Genomic DNA, 22,299 nt, shown 5'->3' with positions numbered 1-22,299 from the left:
GTAGGAGTACAGAGGTGACCCAAGGCTGTATTTGCTCATGACCACAACATTTGCTGCAGTAGGGACATCCTGAGTAGTGGGAACTCTCATCCTGCAGGTGGGTGAAGGTGGCAGAGGTGGCTGAGGGTCAGTGGTGACCTGAGCAGGTTGCTGTGTGGGGCAGCCTGTCTTGCTGTGTACTGCTCCCCATGTTCTGCTGGGCCAAGTCCATTCCAAGCCCTGACTGCCCACAGGCTGCTCAGGAGGGCGAGTGCCAGAAGGTGGCTTTGAGGGGCACGTGGCTGCAATGGGGAGCACGTGGCAGCTGAAGGCCAGGTAGCAGTGCAGGCAGCTGAAGGGGATCATAAACAGCTCTGTAGAGCTTCTAAAGGCATGGTTTAGTGAAATTGTGATGGTGAGATATAAAAAAAATACATTTTGTTGCTGCAGAAGCAATAAAATGATGCCGCAGTGTTGTCAGAAATCTGGATCTGACTGATTGTGAAAGAAAATTAAAACAGGCAAGGTTTTAGTATTCACCCTGAGCTAAAATGCTGCATCTTAAGAGGATTAAAAGTTTTGTTCATTGCCAACAGCATATTAATACATCTGTCAGTTGGAAGAAAAAAAACATGAATGTGATTAAGATCATATTTTCTGTGAGGTCAATGATGCCTTAAATCAAGGAAATTCAGAAACTCTTAGTTGTTTCACAACAAAGGTAAATAACCAATTTAAACAGTTGTCTGCTTATTTTCAAGAAACAATAAAAAGTACAGTAATTAAAAAATATATATAAACCATTATTTGGTTCTGAAGTATTATCTGTCCCATTTACCATGCAATATGCCAAAGTACATTATGGAAAAGTCCTTGGTTTGGAAAATCAAAGGTTCTTATGATCCTTGTTTATCTTCAGAAACTTCAGAACTCCCTGACACAATCTGTTTCATTGGGCTTGATGACATGGAAATATTTAGTCATACCATCACTGCATGAGTTTTTTTCCTTAGACTGTAGTTGAAATGGTTACTTCTATACTATTAGGTCTGCAAAAGTGTCCTGTTACTATTGCAATTTTTTTTTTTAAGATGCTAAAAGAGGAAAGCAATGACACTTCCTATGGCTTATAGCTAGTATTTATTAATGTATTAAAATTTGTTTATTATGCACTCTTAAAAATAGTTCAGTCTAAGTATTATTTCAGTCTTAATTTGGCAAAAGTTGAGAATTGTTGGCTAAAGTTTTCACTATGGAATGTTCCTCACAGAGATGTATATTTTTCCTTCAGTAGCTCTGCATTAGGAAAAGGCACAATGTTGTGCTTTTAGATCAAGGCTTCCTGCTCCTTTTTTATATCTAATATATTATAATATATAGAGTACATATTATCTATATTTTTATTATTATTGTTATTGCTGTTACTGTTATTATATAAACTTTCTGACTTCATTATATGGTCTTCTGCCTCAAATGCAGTGATGGACAGAAGACTTTTCTGACGTGAATAGTCTGAGACAAATTATAGAAGCCTAAAAAATACTCAGCTCTTAAGGCTGAGTTTCAGTTTGAGGTTAATTCCAAAGACATGCAGCAAACTTGATATTCAGATTTTAGGAAAGAGGAAGACAAAAAGAATCCAGTTATATATCCATCTGCTTTAAGTACCATTATTGAAATAAATTATGCACATTCTTGTATCCTTGTTTTCATCCAAGGACACAACAATGTGCATAATTTATTACAATAAAGGATCTCTGGTTGAGACAGAAGAATATTTTGACAGAGAGTTTGAAAGGAATGGTGAATTCTGGGCCAGGAGGGGCTGCAGTCTTTGAGATAGATTTGGATACACAGATTGGATTCCCAGTGGGGTCCAGTGGTGGAACAAGAGGCAACAGGCAGATGCCCAAACACAAGTTTTGCCCGAACATAAGAAAGCATTTCTTTGCTCTGAGGGTGTTCAGAGCCCAGAGCAGGTTGCCCAGAGAGGCTGCGCTGTCTTCATTCTTGGAGACATTCAAAACCCAGGTGGATGTGACCATGCATAACCCACCCCACTGGTCCTGATGGGACAGGGACTTGGGCAACTTTACAGTCTGTGGTCCTGGAGGGCAATTTCAGAGAGGCTCAACACAGGATGTGGGGCAGAGCAGACAAGAGGGGGGATTTTACTGTGGACTTGAGGAGGGAATTGGCTGTGTGTCGGGAAAGGCTGGGTGCTCTCCAGTGGGAGGGATGGACGCTGATGCTTCAGAGCTCTGGATTAGGAGGCATGGGGCAAGTGAGGGGCAGGTCTGGGTAGAGGGCTGGGATCTGAGCTTGTCTGTGGCCAGGTGTAGGCACACAGTTTGTGGTAATTGGGAGTGGGGCTGCTGCCCAGCCTCATCCCCAATGGGCACAGCTGTGAGCAGCAGGTGAGCAGCACTGACAGCCATGAGCCATGGAGTGCCCAGGGGCACTGACCAACCACCAAAGGGAACAGAGGGCACACAGGGCCAATGCATGCACGTGAGGGTTCATGGGCTAAAGAACAAGAAGGGCAGATGCTTGCAGCTTTCTGAAGTAATAGGGTATTACTCTGTATGGGCAGACACCTGAAGCTTTCTGATGTGGTTTGGTGTTACTCTGTATGGGTTGAAGCTCTGTGTGTCATGGCAGTCTGTCTCCACTGTGGTGTATGCTGTGATAGCCAGGTAGGTAGAACAAGTAGCCACCTTGCTATACCTATTTAATCCGACTTGGATTTTAGCTTGAAGAAAGTTCTATGATTGTGCTTTGTTTGTACCATCCTCAGAAGGTCGCTTCACCATGGCTTTTTCAAGGGGGCTGTTCACACTATCTGTTACCTGGTCCTGCTTGATCTGGTTTTGCTTTTTGTTTACTGCTGAAAACATAGTAGTCTTTGTCTGTTATAAATTAGTGAAGTCCTCTGCCTTAAACTTTAATAGCAATAAAAACCAAGAAAAATTAAAAAGATTTTAGAGAACAGAGTGCTTTAACTGCAGCTTTCTGGCCAAAAATTACCTCTTTAGAAAGATCATGCCCTGGAGACATCTGGCTCTGTAACAGTACACGTAATTCTGGTGCACTTTGCAGCAGAGCTGAACTGTGACTTGCTATTGCAGTAAGGTGTTCCAGTCCCTTTCTGGCTTCCACGATGAACATGCTGCATTATGTCTGCCCACTGTCTGAGCCAGGGTGGGCCCTTGCCAAAAAACAAGGATGTTTCAGCAAGGAGATTTTTAAAATATTTATTCTTATGTCACAAGAATATAAAAGTTTTTGGCATTTCTTTGAGTGATGGTTATCTAACTAACTGCGTTTAAGTTGATGTTAGCTCAAGATAGTAAACAACAATGAAGAGTCTGCAAAGGATTAGTTTCCTGGTGAAATACAAATTCACATATGTGTTGCTTTCAGTTCCATCTTTAGTGCAGGGATAAAGTAGAACTGAGTGAACAGTTCTTTTTCATAGACTATATTGTATAAAAGTAATTGCTCTGATAAGCACTTATTTCATACAAAAAACCCCAGTGTCCCAGAAGAGTCTTAATTCTCTCTGCACAGACATGAGGAAGATAGTTGGAATAAGGGACATGACAAACAAATGATTAAACACAGTAATAGAAAAGGCCACTGAGGTCTTTTCCCTGGGACCTGACTTTGCATGCCAGGAGAGTCTGTATGTGTCTGGCTGGACACTTGATAATACACAGCCTTTCTTTATTCAAGTAACTAACCCTTTGCTTTTCCCGATCTGTAGTGTGTTGTATCAATTTCAAGCAAATGCGTCGTTAGCAACAAAAGTAATTAGGCCTGTAAGTCTTGTTTGTGCCAGTTTATAAAGAGATGTGAAGGCTGAGGTCAGAGAAGGCGCCATGCTGGACTGCATTTATCCAGTGTACAGTTTCCAGTGATGTTTGGTGTGAATAAATACACAATGTTCTGTATTTTATTTTGGACTACATTTTCTCAAGAGTTTTTGTTTAGAAAGATTTACACAAGATGTGTATCTCCTGCTGTTTGACTGAAGTTTGAAGGACCCACAAGCCTCTGCCCTTGTGGTGCCCACAGGGGCAGCCTTAACCCACTGAATACAGGAGGCAAGTCAGTCCTTGTGCTTGAGGCTGTGCTTTGGCCAATCACCAAACCATCTTCTGTGAAGGATAAGTGGTATCAAACAGTACTTGCTATAGTGTAAACAGAGCCAGAAGCTCAAGTGGATAAATAACACTGACAGCAAACAGCACTAAGCAGAGCTGGTGGCCATCTAAAGGCTGATGGCTGATCTCCTTCCCCTGCATGCTGAGCAGAGCCATATGCTCCTGCTTTGCTGCAAGGTGAAGCTCTTCAGCCTGGTCTGATAACTGATTAGGTGGTATGAAATGAACAAATCAGCTATGTAGGAAGGGCCTACATTTCTACTTGAAAGGACTGTGTGTCCATGCTTAAATTTGTTAGGAGGTAGCATGTCTCAGATGGCAGGGAAGACTTACTCTGGTGAAGTGATGTCTGGTGATTTTATCACCTTCTTGTATCTGCAAACTGTTCTCAGCATGACCTTCCTGCCTGGGCTGATGAAGTTGATAAACTCAGTGTGCCACCTGGTACTGAATGCAAGCCCTTGAATCTGCCTTGGCATTGAAGGAAGGGAAGTGTCACAGTGCTTTGAAGTATCAGGAGATCACTGATGTTGTGAGGATCTCTTCAGCTGCAGGGGGCAAAAGGGTGTCTCTCTCAGCTGAGCAGCTGCTCTTTAGATGACTTGATCATTCTGGGACCTGTTCAGGGGGAACACCCATAGAACAGTCCACAGTTAAAAGCAGTTTTGGATTGCAGGGAATCTACATTTTCTTCTGTGAATTATGGGACCCCTGACATTAGCATAGCCATCTTCTTTTCCAGTGGTTCCCCTAAAACTCCCAGATGCACAGGAGGCACTTCTGTGTAGATGTCTGTACCTGAGCTGCTCAAACCTTATGCTGTGTGTGCTCTCTCTGTAGCCAGTGGCACTGCTGAAGTTGGCAACTGCTCAACTGAGAACGAAACTAATTTAGAAAATCAGTGCTCTCTGATGGTGCTGACCAGGAATTCCTTGGGATGGATGTTGTGGAGACTGGAGCTGTAACTTCCATGTCTCCTCTCTCCTGTTATGCTGTGAAATACAGCAGCTCTGAGGGTTCCACCACTCCAGGGGAGAGGCCATAAAGGGTGATACCAGCACCCTAGCAGTGTGCTCTTCTCAGAGGATGGCCCTCTATTAGTACCAGAGTTCTGAGACACTTGAATATTATAATGGCTGATCACATAGTTGTCATTAAATTGCCAGTGCCACTTACCATCTGACCTGTCTTGAGTCATGATTCTCGATGGTGTTCATTCACTGGCCATCTCCAGGCAGAACGAGCAAGCTGTGGTTGCTGATGCCTCATTGTGCTTTGTGAGAGGAACCCTGTGAACCAGTTAGTGCTGTGAGCTCCTGGTAGGTGTCTGCTCTGTGTCCTGAGATGAGTTTCCACATGGAGTTAGACTCAGGAGTCTGTGCATTTTTGCCTGGTGTCAGGTGAGGAGGCTGCTGGTACACTTCATTGTAATGAGCAGGGCAGATGCCACTGCCCTTTTCAATCTCCACTGTTTTCCTCTAATTGTCTACACGAGGTTTCTATTACCACGACTAAAAGCCTAACGTTTTTTGTAGTGCTTTGTTCAGGAGAACTTTTCCAGGGTGTCTGTCAAGTTTAAGAGCCTTCTTCTCCTAAAAGCCAGTGATACAGTACTTAAGTGCATTGCTGGGGCTTCCTCTTCACCATACATTTGTTCCTCAGGCTAGCCCTTATCCACATAAGCCTTTTTTACAACTTGCAGAATGTTGCATTTCCAGGAGGAGTTTTATTCTTCTGGTGTTGAGTGCTCAGCAGATGAGGGTGCTGTGCCCAGGCTTTGTGGCTGGATCCTGATGGATGGATGGATGTCAGTGCTACTACAACCTAACATGGATCCTAGTGCAGGATCAGGAGGGCGTCTTGCTTTAGTTGTTTCTCTGACTCATAGAAGCAATCCTTGGTCAAGAAAAACTATGATAATCAAGCTATACAAGCACTTACCAGCTGTGCGGTTAGTTTTTTTTATTCTGAGAAAAGAATTTTAGATCTCCAGTCTGGGGCTGGTGCTGATGGGAAGTAGAGTGGAACCCCTGGAGTCAGGAGCTGGGACACCACCAAAATGCTGCATCTTGGGAAAACTGAAATCCTGAAATGTGCAGTGTAACTAGTCAAACTGCTTCCAGTGGACTCAGTTTCCCCACTGACTCTGCAATTATGTTCTGTTTGTGGCTGCAGTATCAGTTCATTCACAGTAATGCACAGGAGTATCCATATGGGAAAACAGAAATAAAACTCAGAGTTGATTTTTTTCCCCATGGCTATATTATGGGGTCCTTTATATCTGCTAGGGAGTATGCTTGGCACAGCACTCACCCATCCAGCAGGGATGTGATTACCTGGTCTTGTGAGTATTCTCCTGTAGGCTTAGACGTCCTTCATTTTTCCTGTATTTATGATGAAATCATGGCTATTTGTAATGCCAGATTGAATGCTCATACTGCATTTACTCAGGCTGAGAAGTAATCTGAATTTGATCTTCCTCTCTCAACAATCAAACTTTCTGCTAATCATGAAGATCTGGCATTAGATCAGACATTCTTAATTCAGATTTTAATGCAATGTTGGCAATACTTGCTACTCTCTCTCTCATTTTTATACATACAAATTGGATATTTGTGTTTATGTGGGGCACACATGTTCCCTCTGATTCCAGTTTCCAAGTGATTTATTATGCATTGGCCTTAATCCTAATTTTTGGTCCCTCAGAGTCACATAAAAATCACGACAGTTTGTTTAAAATCCTTTGTTTTAATTTGTTATCCACCTCTGTTCGCTCTGACATTAGAAACTTTCATATCTACCTCATGTGCAGGCCTGTGGTATAGATCCTTGGAAATGACCTGAAATTAGGATACAAAAAAGAAAAAAAGGAAAAAAAACTTTAACAACAGCAACAACAAAAAAACCCCACAAACATAAAAAAAAAAAATCCAAAACATTTCCCTCAGTGTAGAAAAGAAACACCTTGATTGTCTTCTTCCAATATTTTATTATTTTAGAAAGCTATTGCTTGTTATTCAAATAAATTTAACAAATAACACTGAAGATTTATTTGCTTCCTTTTTTTCCAAGTTCCCTTTGGTTCATGCTGAAAAGCGGTGTGATCTGCTGGAACGTTTTTCAGATACAGTTGTGGCCCCATTTCATCATACAGCTGCATGCATTTGGAACAAAAAACTTCTCTCGGGATTTAACAAGACATTACACATGCTCTGATGAACCATGGGTTTGATATTATTGAAAAAATATCACATTTCATTTGAGTTTGATATGTCATTTGCACACTAGGAGTAGATTGTCACACTGTGTTGGTAACTGTCTTAGATATTTGTGGGTAAACAGTTCTTTGTTTAAAAGGAAACCAACCAAACTGAAAACCAAACCAAAACAAAAAAGAAGTGAATCACCATTCTACACTTTTGACAATATTATACAAAAGGTGATCTGTACTCTGCCACTTACAAAATTACTTTTGCCTTTCTTACCAGTCTCACACTGAATGATCCAATGGAACTTGTAGAAATTTGACGATTCATTCGGTATCCTCTGCTGTAGGGAGTGGGAACACCCTTCTGTTGTGTTACTGCCTGATACCAGGTGCCAGGTGTGCAAAGACATCTAGCCAGACACCTGTCCATGATCCACAGTCTCAGTTGTACTCTAGAATTAGGTGCTTAAGCTGGGCTAATATATTTTCTTTTTTTTCTTTCTTATATGCATGTATATATACATGAATATTCTTATATTCTTTACATACAGTTTTCTGTGTGTAATACTCTACCATTTCATAACTGCTAGGACTTCATAAATTAAGTCCATTAGATGTGCCTCAGATGGCTGGGTGGCCTGGGAGAGACAAAACACAAAAAACTTCCTCTTTTAATGGCTGAGCATCTGCTGGGAGCTGCCTCTTCCTCCCCCTGGTGACTGGCTTGCAGTAATCATGTTCAGAGCTGTGGTGAAGCGAAGATCTTCACTAAAAGAGATGTTGAAAGGCATTAGAGTAATGTAATAATTGATTATTACAGTTCATTGTATCTCTTTTTTGAAAAGAAATCTGTCTTTTGAACTTCATCTCTCAGGTAAGGACCAATGCTGATGCAAAATATTTTTTTGGTGGCAAAAAGTACTTCAGTCTGTCTTGTTATTTGTGTGAGTATGCATGTATATGTTTACTCAAAAAGCTTAATTTTTTTAGACATTAATTGCCTAAAAATTATGAAGAAAAATAATTTTTACATAAACGGGGTTGTATAAATGCAATATGGGCTGCACAGAAATATTTTAAAAATCAGCACAAGAACAAATAATAATAAAAACAGGAAAACATCCCTACAGTCTGTGAATCAGTCTGGTATAAAATCCTTTGTCTGTGCTGAACAGGACAAAGATCTGAACTTCTTTACTGCCAGCAGTCTCCTTCCTTTCTGTGCCAACATAACAAGGGAACGGTATGTTGTACAGAGAGAATGCGGGTGGAAAACATAAAAAAAAATGTGATAAGACCAGGCTGTGAGGAGAAGAACACTGAGCACTTCAGACAGCTCAGATGTTCAGAGATATTTTCCCGTTTGGCTAGCCAGTCCCTTTGTCTCCCTGTCTCAGCTGTGTGCTGTGGTCCTGTGTCAGCCTTCCTTACCTCCCGAGCTGCTCCTGGTTGTCCAGCACAGCTCCGTGTGGAATCTTGCTGGCCTTGTACAAACACAGCATTGAGGCATTTCATGCCAGTGGAACATACCTTCCTTGGCCTGACTTGGCCCTGAATGCTCTGTACTCCAGCCTGGCAGACCCCCCTGGACTTGCCCTGCTGCCAGCTTTCCTGCTGGGAAGGGCTTGTCAGGCTGTCCTCATCCCAGCTCTCTCTCTCATGATCCCTCTCTCTGTTGCCACAGCTCCAAAGTTGCCATTTTTGGGACACTGGCTTCATTTAGTGATGGAGGTATTGGAAGCACCTCTGCACGGGGGACTCAATGGTAGAGCATCAGTGCAGGGTGTTCCTTTTGATCACTTGGGGGTTGTTTGTACCTTAAATACAGGCCCCTGTGAGATAAGAAGCTGAAGTTGTTGCACCACACTGAATTACATTGATGTAATCATGTCGTCGACTTTTTCACCAAAGATGCTTATTAAAGATAATTAGGGTCAGCAAAGTTGAGCAGAGCATAAAGCCAAAGAACTGCAGTTCTGTAATATGTGCTGCAGTTTGATTTCATTTTTTTGGGGAGCATAAAAAACCACCTTGCAGTATTTTGTGGGTGCCATGTTAATGAATAATCAGTGTGGCTACTGCTGCCAGAATTGACAATACCTATAGAGGCTGGAGACTGTCACAGTGTGTGGGTTGCTGGGGGTCTCACTGCATTTTTAGGAGGGGGTAACTAACATTACTACAAGCAAAATAAATTCCTTTTGGAGGTTGCTGAATGGTGTGGAATCATTGCAGAGTCACTCAGAGGTTTCCAATAACACATTAAATGGATTAAGTTTTTCATTGTCATAAAAAAAAAAATCAGTTTTCAGGCATTAAAACACAGAACAGGGGACTTGGTAAGGAAAGGCAAGTTTAACTAACATAATAAAAATTCCTACCCACTTTGAGGCTTATTGAGAGTATCCTGTATTTCCCCTTTAGAGACTTGAAGGTGTAGGACCCGTTCCCTTGCTCTGGGAAGGATGCAGGTGAGAATTCCCTTGTGGAGGTGATCTGCTCAGGGCAGTACGAGAGGAGAACATCACAGGTGGGATGGACTTATTTCCTGCTTCCACAGTTTCTCCTGTGAAAAAGGTTAAATGGAAAATGAAATATTTTTCTGGTGACAAGAGAATAAAGATTTATGCTTTAATGGATCAGCATAAGGCACATGTACAAAGCTGCCTCTGTTGGTAGCTCAAATTTCCTGCTTGCACTATTTTTACAGAAAGAAATTACTCTAAAGCAGAAATTTACATCTGTATAAAAATTTTAACATTTCATTATCCAGCTTCATTATTAAAACTCAAACTGTGCTTTAGGGATTAGACACATGTGTCCTTAGAAAACAAAGTAAAATATGAGTATTATTTTTCTGCAGTGATAAAGTAATGAATAAAGATATCTGCTCCAGGAATTGCAGTAATTGAGAAGCACATTCCTTTCTCTGGAAAATGTCAATGTAGAGGAGACAGCTTTGCATAGCATATATTACTGATTTAAATATTTAATGCTAGTTTGTGGTGGAATGTATGAAAAAACATTGTAAATTAATCTAATACTTGAACAATGTCTTGTGCACATTGTAAGCAAATCCCAGCAATACTGGCTGCAGATTTCCTTTGACATTTTATGTACACCAATTACATTATCTTTGCTGCTGCATAAGAGAGAAAAACCATTTGTTGACTCTTTGCAGTATAAACCAATATCAATATTCAGCATTGGAAACAAATCTGTAATTCTGCTAGCAAGCAAACTGAAAGGTTATGGTTTTAAAAGAGCAGTAGGTCAGAAACAGATTTTAACACTTCCTTAAAGTCATTTGACAAAATGTTTTAGGTAAATGTGAAAGAATTTCAGAGAAAATCCTTCAGTAGCCTGTAGTAGGTCACCTTTCCCACCAGGCAACGTACTGAGCTGCCAAGGCTAAGACTAATGAAATAGATTGTTATTAAATCCTTCCAGAGATACTGCATGGGTTGTTTGGGCTTTTCGACTACCTATATGCGTCAGTGTAATGAGAACTTGGCAGAGGGCCTGGGCTCTTTGACACCTTCAAGGATGTCGCTGGAAGAGCCCTGAGGTTTTGTCTTCCTTGGAAACAATGCTGTGGGAAGGTCAGATCTGCTCATCAGAGCAGAATTTATTCTTCAGCCATTGCATGAGTGCACTTGGGATTTTGTTCCAGAGACCTATGTTTAAAGATGCTTGGAGGCTTACAGATACATAAGAGACCCATTTCTTATGTGAACTTGCTTCAGTTGCTGGAAAGTCCAGTTGCTGGAAAATCCTGCCAGAACCTAATCTGTTTGATGCGCTGAAGCTTCTTATCAACCTGTTTTGACTGAAGGAAGTGTTCACTTCTCCAAATAGTTAAAATAACTAATTCAGTTCTGGGAGCAGCAAAGCTACAGTCCTTGTAAGAGAATTTATGCCACAATCATGGTCAAAGCCAATTTGGACATGGCTTCTTGGTGCTGTGCATCCATACATGTGATTTCAAATAATCATGACAATTGAGCAGCTAGGCTATTAATTCAGGTGCTTAAGTACATATTTGAGGACATCTGGTTAATTTAGGACATCTGTGGGTTGATTTGAGTCACTATGATTGTGAGCACTGATGTCCTGTGTGCAGATGGAGGCTAAAATCTGCCTGTTAGAAAGTGTTGTAAGATGTCTCACCACAGGATATGGCCTCTCTCCTGACTTTCTTTCAGCAATGAAATACAGGTAAATGTTGCCATGAGCTCGGTGGCCCTAATTATTCTTATGGTGTGCACAGAACACAAAGTGACTGTTCAGTGTGTGGAATGGAAAGCGAGTAAACAGCAGAAGAGCATTTTGTGCCAACAGATGGAGAGTAGCTTGGTGTGCCTTGTAGGTGCCCCCCACTGCTGTGGGAAGCACAAGGTCATGCTCTGTACAGCCTGTGGTGCTCTTTGCTGTCTCACAGCACGGGGCTGTTGAGGGTCCATGAGGATGTCTGTGGGCATACATGCTCTGTGAGCTTGGGACCACGTTCCCCTGGACCAGAGGGACTGGCCTAGCAGTGAGCTGCTGTGGCTCTGTACCCCATGTGCTGCTCTCCAGTCTGTCCTTCAGGCTGCAGTGCTCCCAGCCAACACCTCCCTGGTTCCCTAATGATTCCAGCATCCTCAGGTGGCAGGTGCTGCCAGCCCCCAGTAGTTCTTGTTTGTGTGGCCTGCTGCTCATGGTGGCTTTGGGTGTTCTGCAAACAGCACAAACCCCCCCCCCCCCCGGGCATGCAGAGCAGCAGGAGTGTTTGGGAATGGCTAACCTACAAAAACTGAGAAATGGGAGGAGGAGTGGTTGCTTGCCTGTAAGTGCTTCCCTTAATGGACCTGCATCTGTGTCCTTTCTCCTCATACACCAGCAGTACTTTCCAGTGTCTGACATCTTGGGAACTGCATGTCCGTGTTCAGCGAGACTTTGCAGAAACCTTCTTGGTTTTGTCCCCTCTCGACAGCCATTCTATGGATGACCCTCAATGACTGGTATCTTCAGCCATCAGCTTCCTGCTTGGCTGCTCTCACCAGCACAGGACAGGCAACTCCTTTTGTTTGTGAGAGGACAGAAGGAGCAAGCTTAGGGCTTTCTTTGAACATTTTTCAATTACTAAATGTCGGGAAAAAAATAAGCTTAGTACACTAAAAAAATGCACTAGCAGATGCACACTAGATCTAGTTGGTTTTGAAGAATAAAGAAAAATTAAGGACAGTATTTCTTTGGTTGCTAGGATGCCTTTTTATCATTGAATTCAGTGTGCTTTGGGGTTGTTATTTTTATTTAGATGTGTGACTCATTTATTGTGGTTAGAGCATTGTTACAGTGTATTCTGACAATAAATTTAAGTAAAAGAGACAGTTCGGTAACACTTTGATGAGAAAATTAGGTCTGGAGTGTAGACTGGACCAGGAGTTTAGTATTTCTTTGAGGGAAAAATAATAAAGAGAATCTGTGACAGAAATTTGGGGTTATTCTTTACTGAAAATGCTATAAGTGGCGTTTACTAGGATATTTGTCCCTGAAATTAATTCTGTTTGCACAGAGACGCTTTGCATCTTGTGCAGCTGAGAAAAGCAGCCTGAATTCAAGGCAGCTATTTTCCTGCTAGCATTCCCATCCCGGGCGGGAGCTTTAGCATCACAGAGGGAAATAGATGTCTGGCTCTTTGTCCCCTGCTCCTTGTGACAAAGGCGCTGCCATCCGAGCGGCGGTGCGGTGTCCAGGCCCCCTGCGAGCGCTGGGTGAGCAGCAGTCGGTCTGTGCGGTGTCCTGACGTCATCCCGTGTGTGCACAGCTCCGCTATTGTCTCGGCCGAGCGGGGCTGCCGAGTGCGGTGTCTGCGGCTCACAGCCCTCCTGCCCGCCGCTAGCGCACAGAGGACAGCGGCCTGCCCTTAGCACGCGGATTTAAACACAGCCTCCTGCCTTTTGCTTCCTGTACAAGGACCTTCCTTCCCTGCGGTTGCAAGGAAAAGCTGTCTGCGGCGTGGAGCGGAGCAGAGGAGGAGAGAGCAGAATCTGGCAGCTTGGATAGCCTGGACTGCATTGTCTGGCTTCATGACCCCTGCTGTGTAGCAGTCTCATCCCCTCTCTCATACGCTCCCTCTGTCTTCCACTCTTTTTTCTTCTTTCCTTTTTAAAATAGCAGCATCTGAGGCGAGCCATGTTTGGCACTGAATCGTCATGTAAGTAAATGCATCCCATTTACATCCTTTTTCTGTGAGAACAGGGCTTGTTTTATCCTTGCTGTACCCGCCACGCTGCATTCTCTTTGCCGTAGGTCGTTGGCTAAAGCTGTGGTCCTTGCCTGCTTATGGAGGGATGGAGGATGCTGGAGGGGAAGCATCTACCTGCTAGCCGTGGGTGCATCCTCGATGCAAGCAGCAAGGAGCTAGGGCTGTCAGTGCTGCTGAATTCAGGCCACTGGAAGATTGGGGGGAAAAGGCAGTTTTCCTTGGATGTGGCAGTTGATAAGATCGCATCTGTCAGTGATCAGGAGTTGCAGGCACTCTAATGAATGCACTGCTCAGATGGTGCATTTGGCGACTGAGAATGCTGCAGTATCAGATGGGTGAGAGCTGGGGGAAAGTGATTTAACCATCAGGAAAAGACTGCTATCTCATGCCTATCTCATTTACTTCATTTTTGTCTGTGGGAGAAAAAAAGCTTCTCTGCAATTTCCCCCCTTCCCCCTTGTGACTGCAGAATGCACAATTAAATTAGGTGGAATTCTAAATATGAGGTGAAAAATGCAAAAGAAAAGGAACATTTATTCTTTTTCTTCCTCATCTTTGTGCTGGAAAATCTTAACCAAGGCGGTCTGCTGTATAATAGCAGTGCAGATGCATGTCATTGAAAGCAAGCCAATTCTGCTTCGATGGGAACAACAATTACCTACCTGGCAAATCCGGCTGCAGAGGAAGGCTGGGGGTTTATGTATAAATAATGTTGCTGGTGACAGTGTGGCTGTGTGGGGACCAGTCTGATCCAGTGATTATTGGATGAGGGAAAAACAGAAAACAGTTGGTTCATGCTGTATTTTGTGCACAAAACAGTACTGGGTGTTGAAAACATGTCTCATTTGGATATGAAGGGATGGCTTTTTTAGAGCATTGTCACATCCAGCATGGTGTAATGTCTCCACACTTCTGGGCTGGGACCTGTTCTGTGGCTCATCTCTTCCTAGGAAATTACAAGAGCATTGGGATGCCTCATAATTATGCCTTCCTGGCTGTCGAACCCCTTGCTCCCAAAGGGTTAATTGTTCCTGTGACCAGGCTCTGGCAGCTCCCCCCTCCTCTGCCACAACACCCAGTCAAGGTCAGGCAGCATAAAAACAAAATTTGCCTTTAGATTTCTTTTGTTTAGGGATGCATTTTTCATGCACAGTTGTAAACATGTCTGCAGCTCTGGGTCATCAGAGCATGAACAGAGATGCCAAATGTTGTAGCTGCATCTGTTTCACCCTGACAGATCTGTGAGCCCCAGCGTCTGTGTCTGTGGGCTCTATTTCTGCAAAATGCACATGAACAGGCTTTGAGATAAAATCTGTGCCCCACCTGTCCTCTAGCAGAAAGCCATAGGATGCACTTGTTCATTTTCGTGGTCCTTTCTTGGTTTACAAGGTGCATTGGCTAAAGTCACAGGGGTTGTGCACCAGCAGCTGTGGCTGCTTTTGTTTCCATGGTTCCCACAATTTAGAAAAGGGCAATGGAAGCTTCCATATCAGCCACTATCTGTTTCCCAGAAGGGTCTAGAAACATTTCTTGCTTTTAAAAATGGGATTAAACAGAACATGGCTCGTTGCCATAGATTTGAGCAGAGGCTACGGTCAGTCTCTGCCTGAACTCCCTGGGCAGATGAAGAGGAGGGCAGTGCGGTGGCCAACTCCCCTGAACTCTGCTCAGGCCTGAACCTGAGCCCAGGAGTTCCTGTTGTGGCTGGACAGGGCGGTCCCTTTGCCTGCTGCTGCCAGGTTCTGCAGGCAGGAGGAGAGCAGGGTCACTGGTGCTGCCCCGCTCACCTGCCCTGCCCGTGCGGGTCAGAGCTCGCCGAACCAGCCCTGCCCTCGCTGCTGCTGGGGGAACAGTGGCTTTGCTTGCAAAGAAAGAAGCTCGGATCAAAATTACTTCAGTCAAAATGCTAAGAGGTTTTTTGTCTTCCCTCTCCTCCTGTCGTCTTCATATTTCCAGGCTGTCAAATGATAACAGTGCTACTAATTGTTAATGTTTCTGTCTGGCTAGAGCATCAAATAAGACAAAAAAGAGTCCGCATTATTTGGACATTGGAAATATGTCAGAAGCCATTGCTGCTGCTGCTGCTGCTGCTGTCCAAAAAGCATGAAATGAGCAGATTACAGTTTTTTTTAATCCTGCTGTTTACCCTTAGTATTTAGGATTTCATTTCTCTCTGCTTTGATTAAAAAGCCAAGAAGAATGGTCAGAAGCAAATACTGGTTCAGAACCTTTAGTCTCACTCAGTATCAAAATATTTTAAATGTCAAACTAACTCTCCTTTGGCAATCCTGTTTGTTTCTTTTTGCTTTTAGCAGCCGTTAGAAGGGCAGTAAAAGATAGTCTGAGAGTCTTTGTAGGAACAGGCATCTGCTTATCACCTCCTGGATGCAGGGAAAGACAAACAGCCGCTGACAAGAGCCCATAAAGGGGGATAAGGCAGCAGGCGATGCACAAACAGCTGCTGACACTCCCAGTACGTGATGAGCAAGGATAGAGTGTGCAAAGCAAAACCCCAAGAAGTGTCTGTGCAAGGGCACTGTGGGAGGGTAGGGTAGTTGCCATGGGGTCCTGGTCAGTATTTTCCATTGGTCATATGTTCTTTCTATAATCCCCACAGGAAACATATGTGGCAGAGAGGCTTCATCTTCAGATGCACTGCCAGGGAGGTGTGGAGGGCTCTGTGCATGGGGGGCAGCTTTTCATCCCATCCCACCACTCCTGCTGACCTGAAAGATTTGTCTGCTCACCATAATCATTTCACATTCTGTAGGAGGTAATCTGGTTTGATAAAAAATTGAGAATTAAGTATTTTTTAAGGTGAAATGGTGTTGTAGGGCTGCACCAAAGCAGAGAAGTGGTGGACCTCTGAACAAGTGATGAGGTGGTCCCCACAAGTAAAACAAGCACCCTCATCTCAGGGAGAAGAGCCCAGAAGAAATAAGCAGCAAGCATCCCTTGTCTAACTAGGAATACTGGCAGCTGCAGGCCTCCAGGAGAGACAAAAGAAGGTCACTGTGTATAATATGAAATTAAACTGAGCTGTGAGAGCAGCCAGAGTCGGTGAGGCTTACCAGTGCTGGGAGAGGTCAGGGGAATGCAGCTCCATCACATCTGACTGGGTATTGGTGAGGAATGGGACAGGATGCAGTTTAGAGCCTGTGAAACAACTGGGAGGCTCAGAGAGCCATTTTGTGCATGTCTGAGAATATGCACCCCGTGTGCTTCAGCTACCCAGAGGAGCTCAGTAGGAAGCTGCAAGGAAGGATTCACACACATATGCCCATGGAGCTTGCCCCAGTGCTGTTACAAGGCCCAGATCTGTGCTGTGAAAGCCCCAGGTGATGTTCTCAGTACTGCTGCATCTCTTCATGTAACCTGGCAGCAGTACTGCACTGTGGGGGTTATAGGGGGCTTGTCTGAGAAATGCTCTTCCAGCCTGGGCTGTTTGGGAGACACTCATGGTGGTCCCTGTCTGGTAGATCAGCAACTGCACTCTGGAAAGCAGAAGGGCTCTGAAACAAAGGAGAGCTGACCAAAGGGCCAGAGAAACACAAATCCAAAGGGAAATGGAGCTTTCCTCTGCTGCAAGGTTAATGCTAGAAGGCTTTCTGTGGGGAGGCTGAGGACTGCTGTGGGGAATGAGAAACCTTGCTCACTCAAATGTGCCAGGAAAAGCCTCTGTGCTTGTGCTAGGCTCACTGTACTGTCTTCTGCTCTGTCTGTTCAGGAACTGCTTTTGTTCCTAGGCACTTTTTTCCCCAAAATTTCTTCCAGCCAAGATGCAACAAATGGGAAGGGTTACACCAAGATAAGTGATTTATTGCATCAGAGAAGTAGCCTTATAAACTTGTGCAAAACAGCAGCAGCCAGCCGTAGAGAAATGGAAGATCTTGGCATCAAACATGGAGGTGAAGAACAATCTGATTGGCACTGATTGCCATCCTGGTGATGTGCCTGCCTCCTCTGTTTCCAGCGCTGGTACTCATCCCAGTTGTTGGAGAGCTAGCCAAAACCTGGCCACTCCTGCAGGTTTTGAGCATGTTGGCTCTGCCAGCTTGTTCATGGGGTGGTTAGATGAGCAGCAGCACAGGAAGGGTGGGACATGACTGTTGAAATTCTGGTGGGAGATAGCAGCCTTGGTGAGACTGGGCTCCACTGCAACAGCAGATGACCAAAAAACTCCTTTTTTGAGCATAAATAGCCCACTGCCATCCTAAAAGGCTGAGAGCAGTAAGTACAGCCACAATTCCTGAATGATGTTACACTGGTTTCTCAGGCAACAGTATGCCAAAGACAGGTTACGGAAAGTACCAGAAGTTGTAAATTTAAACTAATATATGTAGCTGCTGAGGTTCCTGTTGTTCCCTGTAGAGCCAGAGCTGGTGTAAATATTGCAGAACCAGGTCAAAGAGAGGCTTAGCTACACCACTGTCAAATGCCAGAATAAACCTGGGTTATGAAAGGGGTTGAGGTTGAGGAGCTCTAATAACTTGACAAATTATTCAGTGAAACTCCAAGATACTTGGCGAGAAAATGTAGTCTCACATCCCACGTACAGTGGATTTTGAGGGGTGACTGTGTGCTAGTATTCTTACTTTCTAAATGAATGTTGTTTTAAAAAATACAAACCTGAGATAAGAGAGGGCTCTCTAACTCCTTTAGCTATTATATAACACCTTGTTATGTGCCTGAGATATGGTCTCCAAAAGGCTCGACTGCATGCTCAGGACAGGGGCTTGAATCTCAGCCCTCCTACTCAGACAGCATCACTGGCAATTTGAACTCACTGTGCTGAGCTGTTCACAAGCAGGCAGCTGTTGGGAGAGTTTAAGTGCACCTTGCCCTTTCTTTCTCCAAAAACAAAAAGTGGGCTGAGACATCTCACAGGCTGGATATGACTCATGAATTTGATAGTCTTTGGTGGTTTGTCTCTTACAGCCCTGGATCACCTTTCCTGTCTCTCTGGTTTAGAATTTGCAAGGTTCTGATGTAAAGTTTTGAATACAGTGATGGTCTCCCAGGCAGCTGTGTCCACACAGCTTCTGCAATGGGGAAGAAATCTGAAGGTACATGAAGGGAACTTTACAGGCTTTTCTTCAGCTTGTCACATTTTTTGGTCCTCGCCATTAGCTAAATCATGAACTATAATTAGTGGAGGAGTCTGTGAATGACCAAAGATGACAAAAGGTCTTTCAGATTTAAAACAAAAATCATAGAATAGTTTGGATTTGAAGGGACCAGCGCCCTCCTCAGAGCAGGACCAATCTCCTAGTTAGAGCCAGTGATAGATAAAGCTCAATCAATCTGCATATTTGCAGAATGGTGTGAGATCAAAACAAGCTTCAGCTTTGACCAGTGTAATTTACAGAACCAGAAATAGGGAAAGATCTTTATGACCAAGGACGCCAGAAAGATTATTAGAGTCCCTTTGGGCTGTGTGACCCAGATAGGAAGTGCAGTACATGCAGTGAAAACTCTGTCATATTATTTGAGCTGGGGTAGAAGCAATAGTGTTTCATGCAGTTTGGGGATAATTAATGGGTATGCCTAGCAAAAAAAAATATTCACAGAAGAATCTAAGCCATCATTTTTCATCTGAGCTAAAATGCCCTGGCTGATCCCTGAAGCACCTGTTCACTTCAGGGAAGCAAGAAAAGGTCTGTGAAATGCTGTGAGAAAAGCATGTGGAATAGAGAGGGACAGAGTATTCCAGCTTTTCTAGATTAATGGATTTCTTTCCCCTTTGGTGAAAATCACTTTGATGTAACATCACCATTTAGACCCTTTCATATGAAGGTCACTGTGTATAATATGAAATTAAAGTATCTTAAAAATGACAATATGTTCCCTATTGAAAAGGATAAGATGCTGTATTAACCAAATGAGCTGGACATCTACAGAAGGAAACTTGCTACGCACAATCTGGTGGAGCTGAGTGAAAAATTGTCTGACTTTGGTGTGTTTTGTCAAGGTGAAACTCTGAGAGATCAATTTAAGATGCCTAGAAACTGGGAGTGGAACACAAGCCATATTCTGCCTAGACCAGAAATGTGCCGTTGCTTCACAGAATTAGATGGAAAGTATTTTAGAACTTCTTAGGGCTCTCAAAAAATTCATTTGGAAATGGTATCTTGGAGGTGTTGTGATCAGTACAGGAGAAAGAAAATTCTTGTGAAACTACATGGCAGTGATACAAAATTAAAGTATGATATTTCTGACCTCCTTTGAGAAATAGAGTGGCTGGAAGGTCTTCCTCCATACAAGCTTTGAGAGAGGTGCTGAGCAGACTCTTAAAATGTGCTAGATCATGTTTCAGCCTAGAGCAGGAGCCTAAGGTGAAAGTGACACTAAATCAGTGAGCTTGTCAGAGAAAATACATAGCTATACTGGGGGCTTTCCACATTTGTATAGCCCTTAGGTAGCTCTTTTAAAGGTTTGATTGAGTAGGGAAGAAGGATGAGAGAGGGTAAGAAGGAACTCTAGAAGAAAGTGCCTTGTCCTCAAAATGTCTGTAGCCTAGAAAGCCATGAGGAGGTATTGAAGATGGTCAGTGGAAAGATTGTTCATCCCCTTTACCTCTCCTGTTTACCATGCCACTCATTAGCCCAGTGATTTTGCAATTTGCAGTGATGATTTCATTTATGTCATCACTCTAGCAAGTGCCAGTTTTCCTGTTACCACTAGGAGCTAAAGTCTTGGAAAGCTGTTGGGCATTTGGATTTCCTGCTGCACTCTCTTGAGTGTGGAAGTACCCATATGATAGTACATGAAGAAGTTTTAAGAGGATATAGTCTTAATGTTGATGAGTTGTGATTGTGCAAGTGCAGCAAAAGGAAAATGTACTCAATTACATATTTTAAAAGTTCCTGGATGGGAGTAGAAAAAGGAGACCAGATATTTTTTTTGCTTCATGTGCTAGCTGCATTTTTACTGTGAAGTAATGGATTCTATGATGAGGACACCACTAGAAAGCAAGTTCTGAGAGGAAGGGCATCTATTACAACTCCAGGGAGGTCAGAAAATTGCAGCAGACTCCAGTTGTAAGACCACTGCTATAAGAGAAGGAAAAACTGCTGTAAGAAGATACCATCCCAGGCAGAACCTCAATTATATAAATCACTGGCTTGTAGATACCTAACAAGAGTCACATTGATTCTGAACTGACTTAGCACAATAAAAATAGTGCTGGTCGCAAAAGAAAAAGCATCCTGATAAGAAATACTGAAAGATGCTAAAAAGATACATTTAGCATTTACTGAAAGAGCTGAATGTGGAAAATATTGGCACCACTAACCTTTTTTCCTGTCAGCTGCACTCATTACTGTCATTAGTAAGGGATCTAGGACTGTTGCAGTGGCAACAGTAAATTGTGCCGCTGTATTTTCATCGGGGTAGGTAATCATGAGTCATTCAAACCATCTGCTAATAAAACACTCTCAGACTGCTTAGGTTATCAAAGAGAATACAGTAGCTGAGAAATGTCAAATTAGCTGGCAAGGAAGCAAGGCAAATTTTGTGTGAAGATCCCATGTACTTTGTCATCCACAGACATGAGGCCAGGCAGTCCATCTGTTTTATAGGCTGTGGGTGGACACAAAGGTCTGCTAAGGGTTAAGTGAGCTGGAGAAAGCATTCCTCTGACTCTGGAACATGTATCAGCCTGGCTATTCTCTGCATCCTCTGCTGCTTGCATGGTCTGCAGTGATAACTCCAGATAAGCTGTACAGAGCAAAGAGGGTGATAATCAGGCTGCCTGTGTGATTGGATGGAGAAGAGCTCCAAATGATGGAAGTGAGCAGACAGATAAAAAGCAGCAAGATCTGAACTGTAAGCATCACAATCAGGAGTGGAAGTTCCTCTAGGAATCCACCCAAGTGTGAGAGGCCTGACGCACAAACCTCGCACAGGAGGATACAGTGTCCTTGGTCACAGGACAGAAGAGCAGCTCTGTGCCAGTACCAGCAGGAGCAGATTCTTCTACAACTGCTGACCTGCTGGAGATGTCTCTCTCAGACTTTAGAATGTTCCAATAGCACAAGGAGATAGCAGTGGGATGAAGGATTTCTCAAGTGTATTAAATAAGACATACTACATCACTTGCAGTTACCACATCCTAGTGGGACTAGGGCGTGTTTTCCCAGCCCATAGGGATGCAGCAGCTAGGATAACAAAGAGATTAAATGGACTGCTCAGGATAAAGCACTAGTGGTCTGTCCCCACAGAGAATGGGCATTCAAAGGCCTTTGCAGAGGGCCTTTTTTAAATTTACCTTTAGAGGTGTGAATATTTCCACAGCTGGGGTTCTTGCTGTGTTAGGCTACACGTGCACAGCAGGGAGGTGGCACTGCTGTGGGCATTGTGCATCACAGTGACCGTCTGGATGCAGAGGGACATTCATTTGGTTGCTCTGGGGCATTGCATGTATGCTAATGGCTTAGAGTCTCTGTGGGGTTTGGCTGCCTGTCAGAGAGGAATGAAGCTGTAGATTTCAAACCAGTGCTCTGTACTGCAGCAGTTCGGTGAACTACGTGCCTGGCATTTAGTTAGGTTCTGTCTTGTTTGTGCGTCTATGGTGACATTCAATTAATTCTTCCATAAAATACAGATAAATATCCACGCAGAATTATACAAAGAGACAAAAAAGGGGCTTATGTTTAAATTTGCTATCCTTAATAGTATCCCCTTAAACAGAGAGG

General features: G+C 43.5%; 1 protein-coding gene across 2 annotated transcripts in view; it reads left to right on the top strand.

The window, feature by feature from the left end:
- ST7 (suppression of tumorigenicity 7) overlaps positions 1-22,299 on the top strand; it is a 136,322-nt gene that overhangs the window by 26,877 nt on the left and 87,146 nt on the right. Inside the window, exon 1 of one of the 2 annotated variants that reach the window (XM_054273755.1) lies at positions 13,253-13,552. The exons of the other annotated variant lie outside the window; for it this stretch is intronic. Within the exon in view, the coding sequence (XP_054129730.1) occupies positions 13,531-13,552 (22 nt within the window). The 5' untranslated portion in view covers positions 13,253-13,530. Of the gene's footprint in view, positions 1-13,252; positions 13,553-22,299 lie in introns of those variants that run through there. 2 annotated transcript variants of the gene reach the window in all.

This window comes from Melozone crissalis, unplaced genomic scaffold (genome assembly GCF_028551555.1).
Source record: "Melozone crissalis strain CALT ecotype California unplaced genomic scaffold, PUWL_Pcris_2 ptg000004l_1, whole genome shotgun sequence".
Taxonomy (NCBI): domain Eukaryota; kingdom Metazoa; phylum Chordata; class Aves; order Passeriformes; family Passerellidae; genus Melozone; species Melozone crissalis.
Note: the sequence above shows the minus strand (reverse complement) of the source record. Positions and strands in the feature narration are given on the sequence as shown.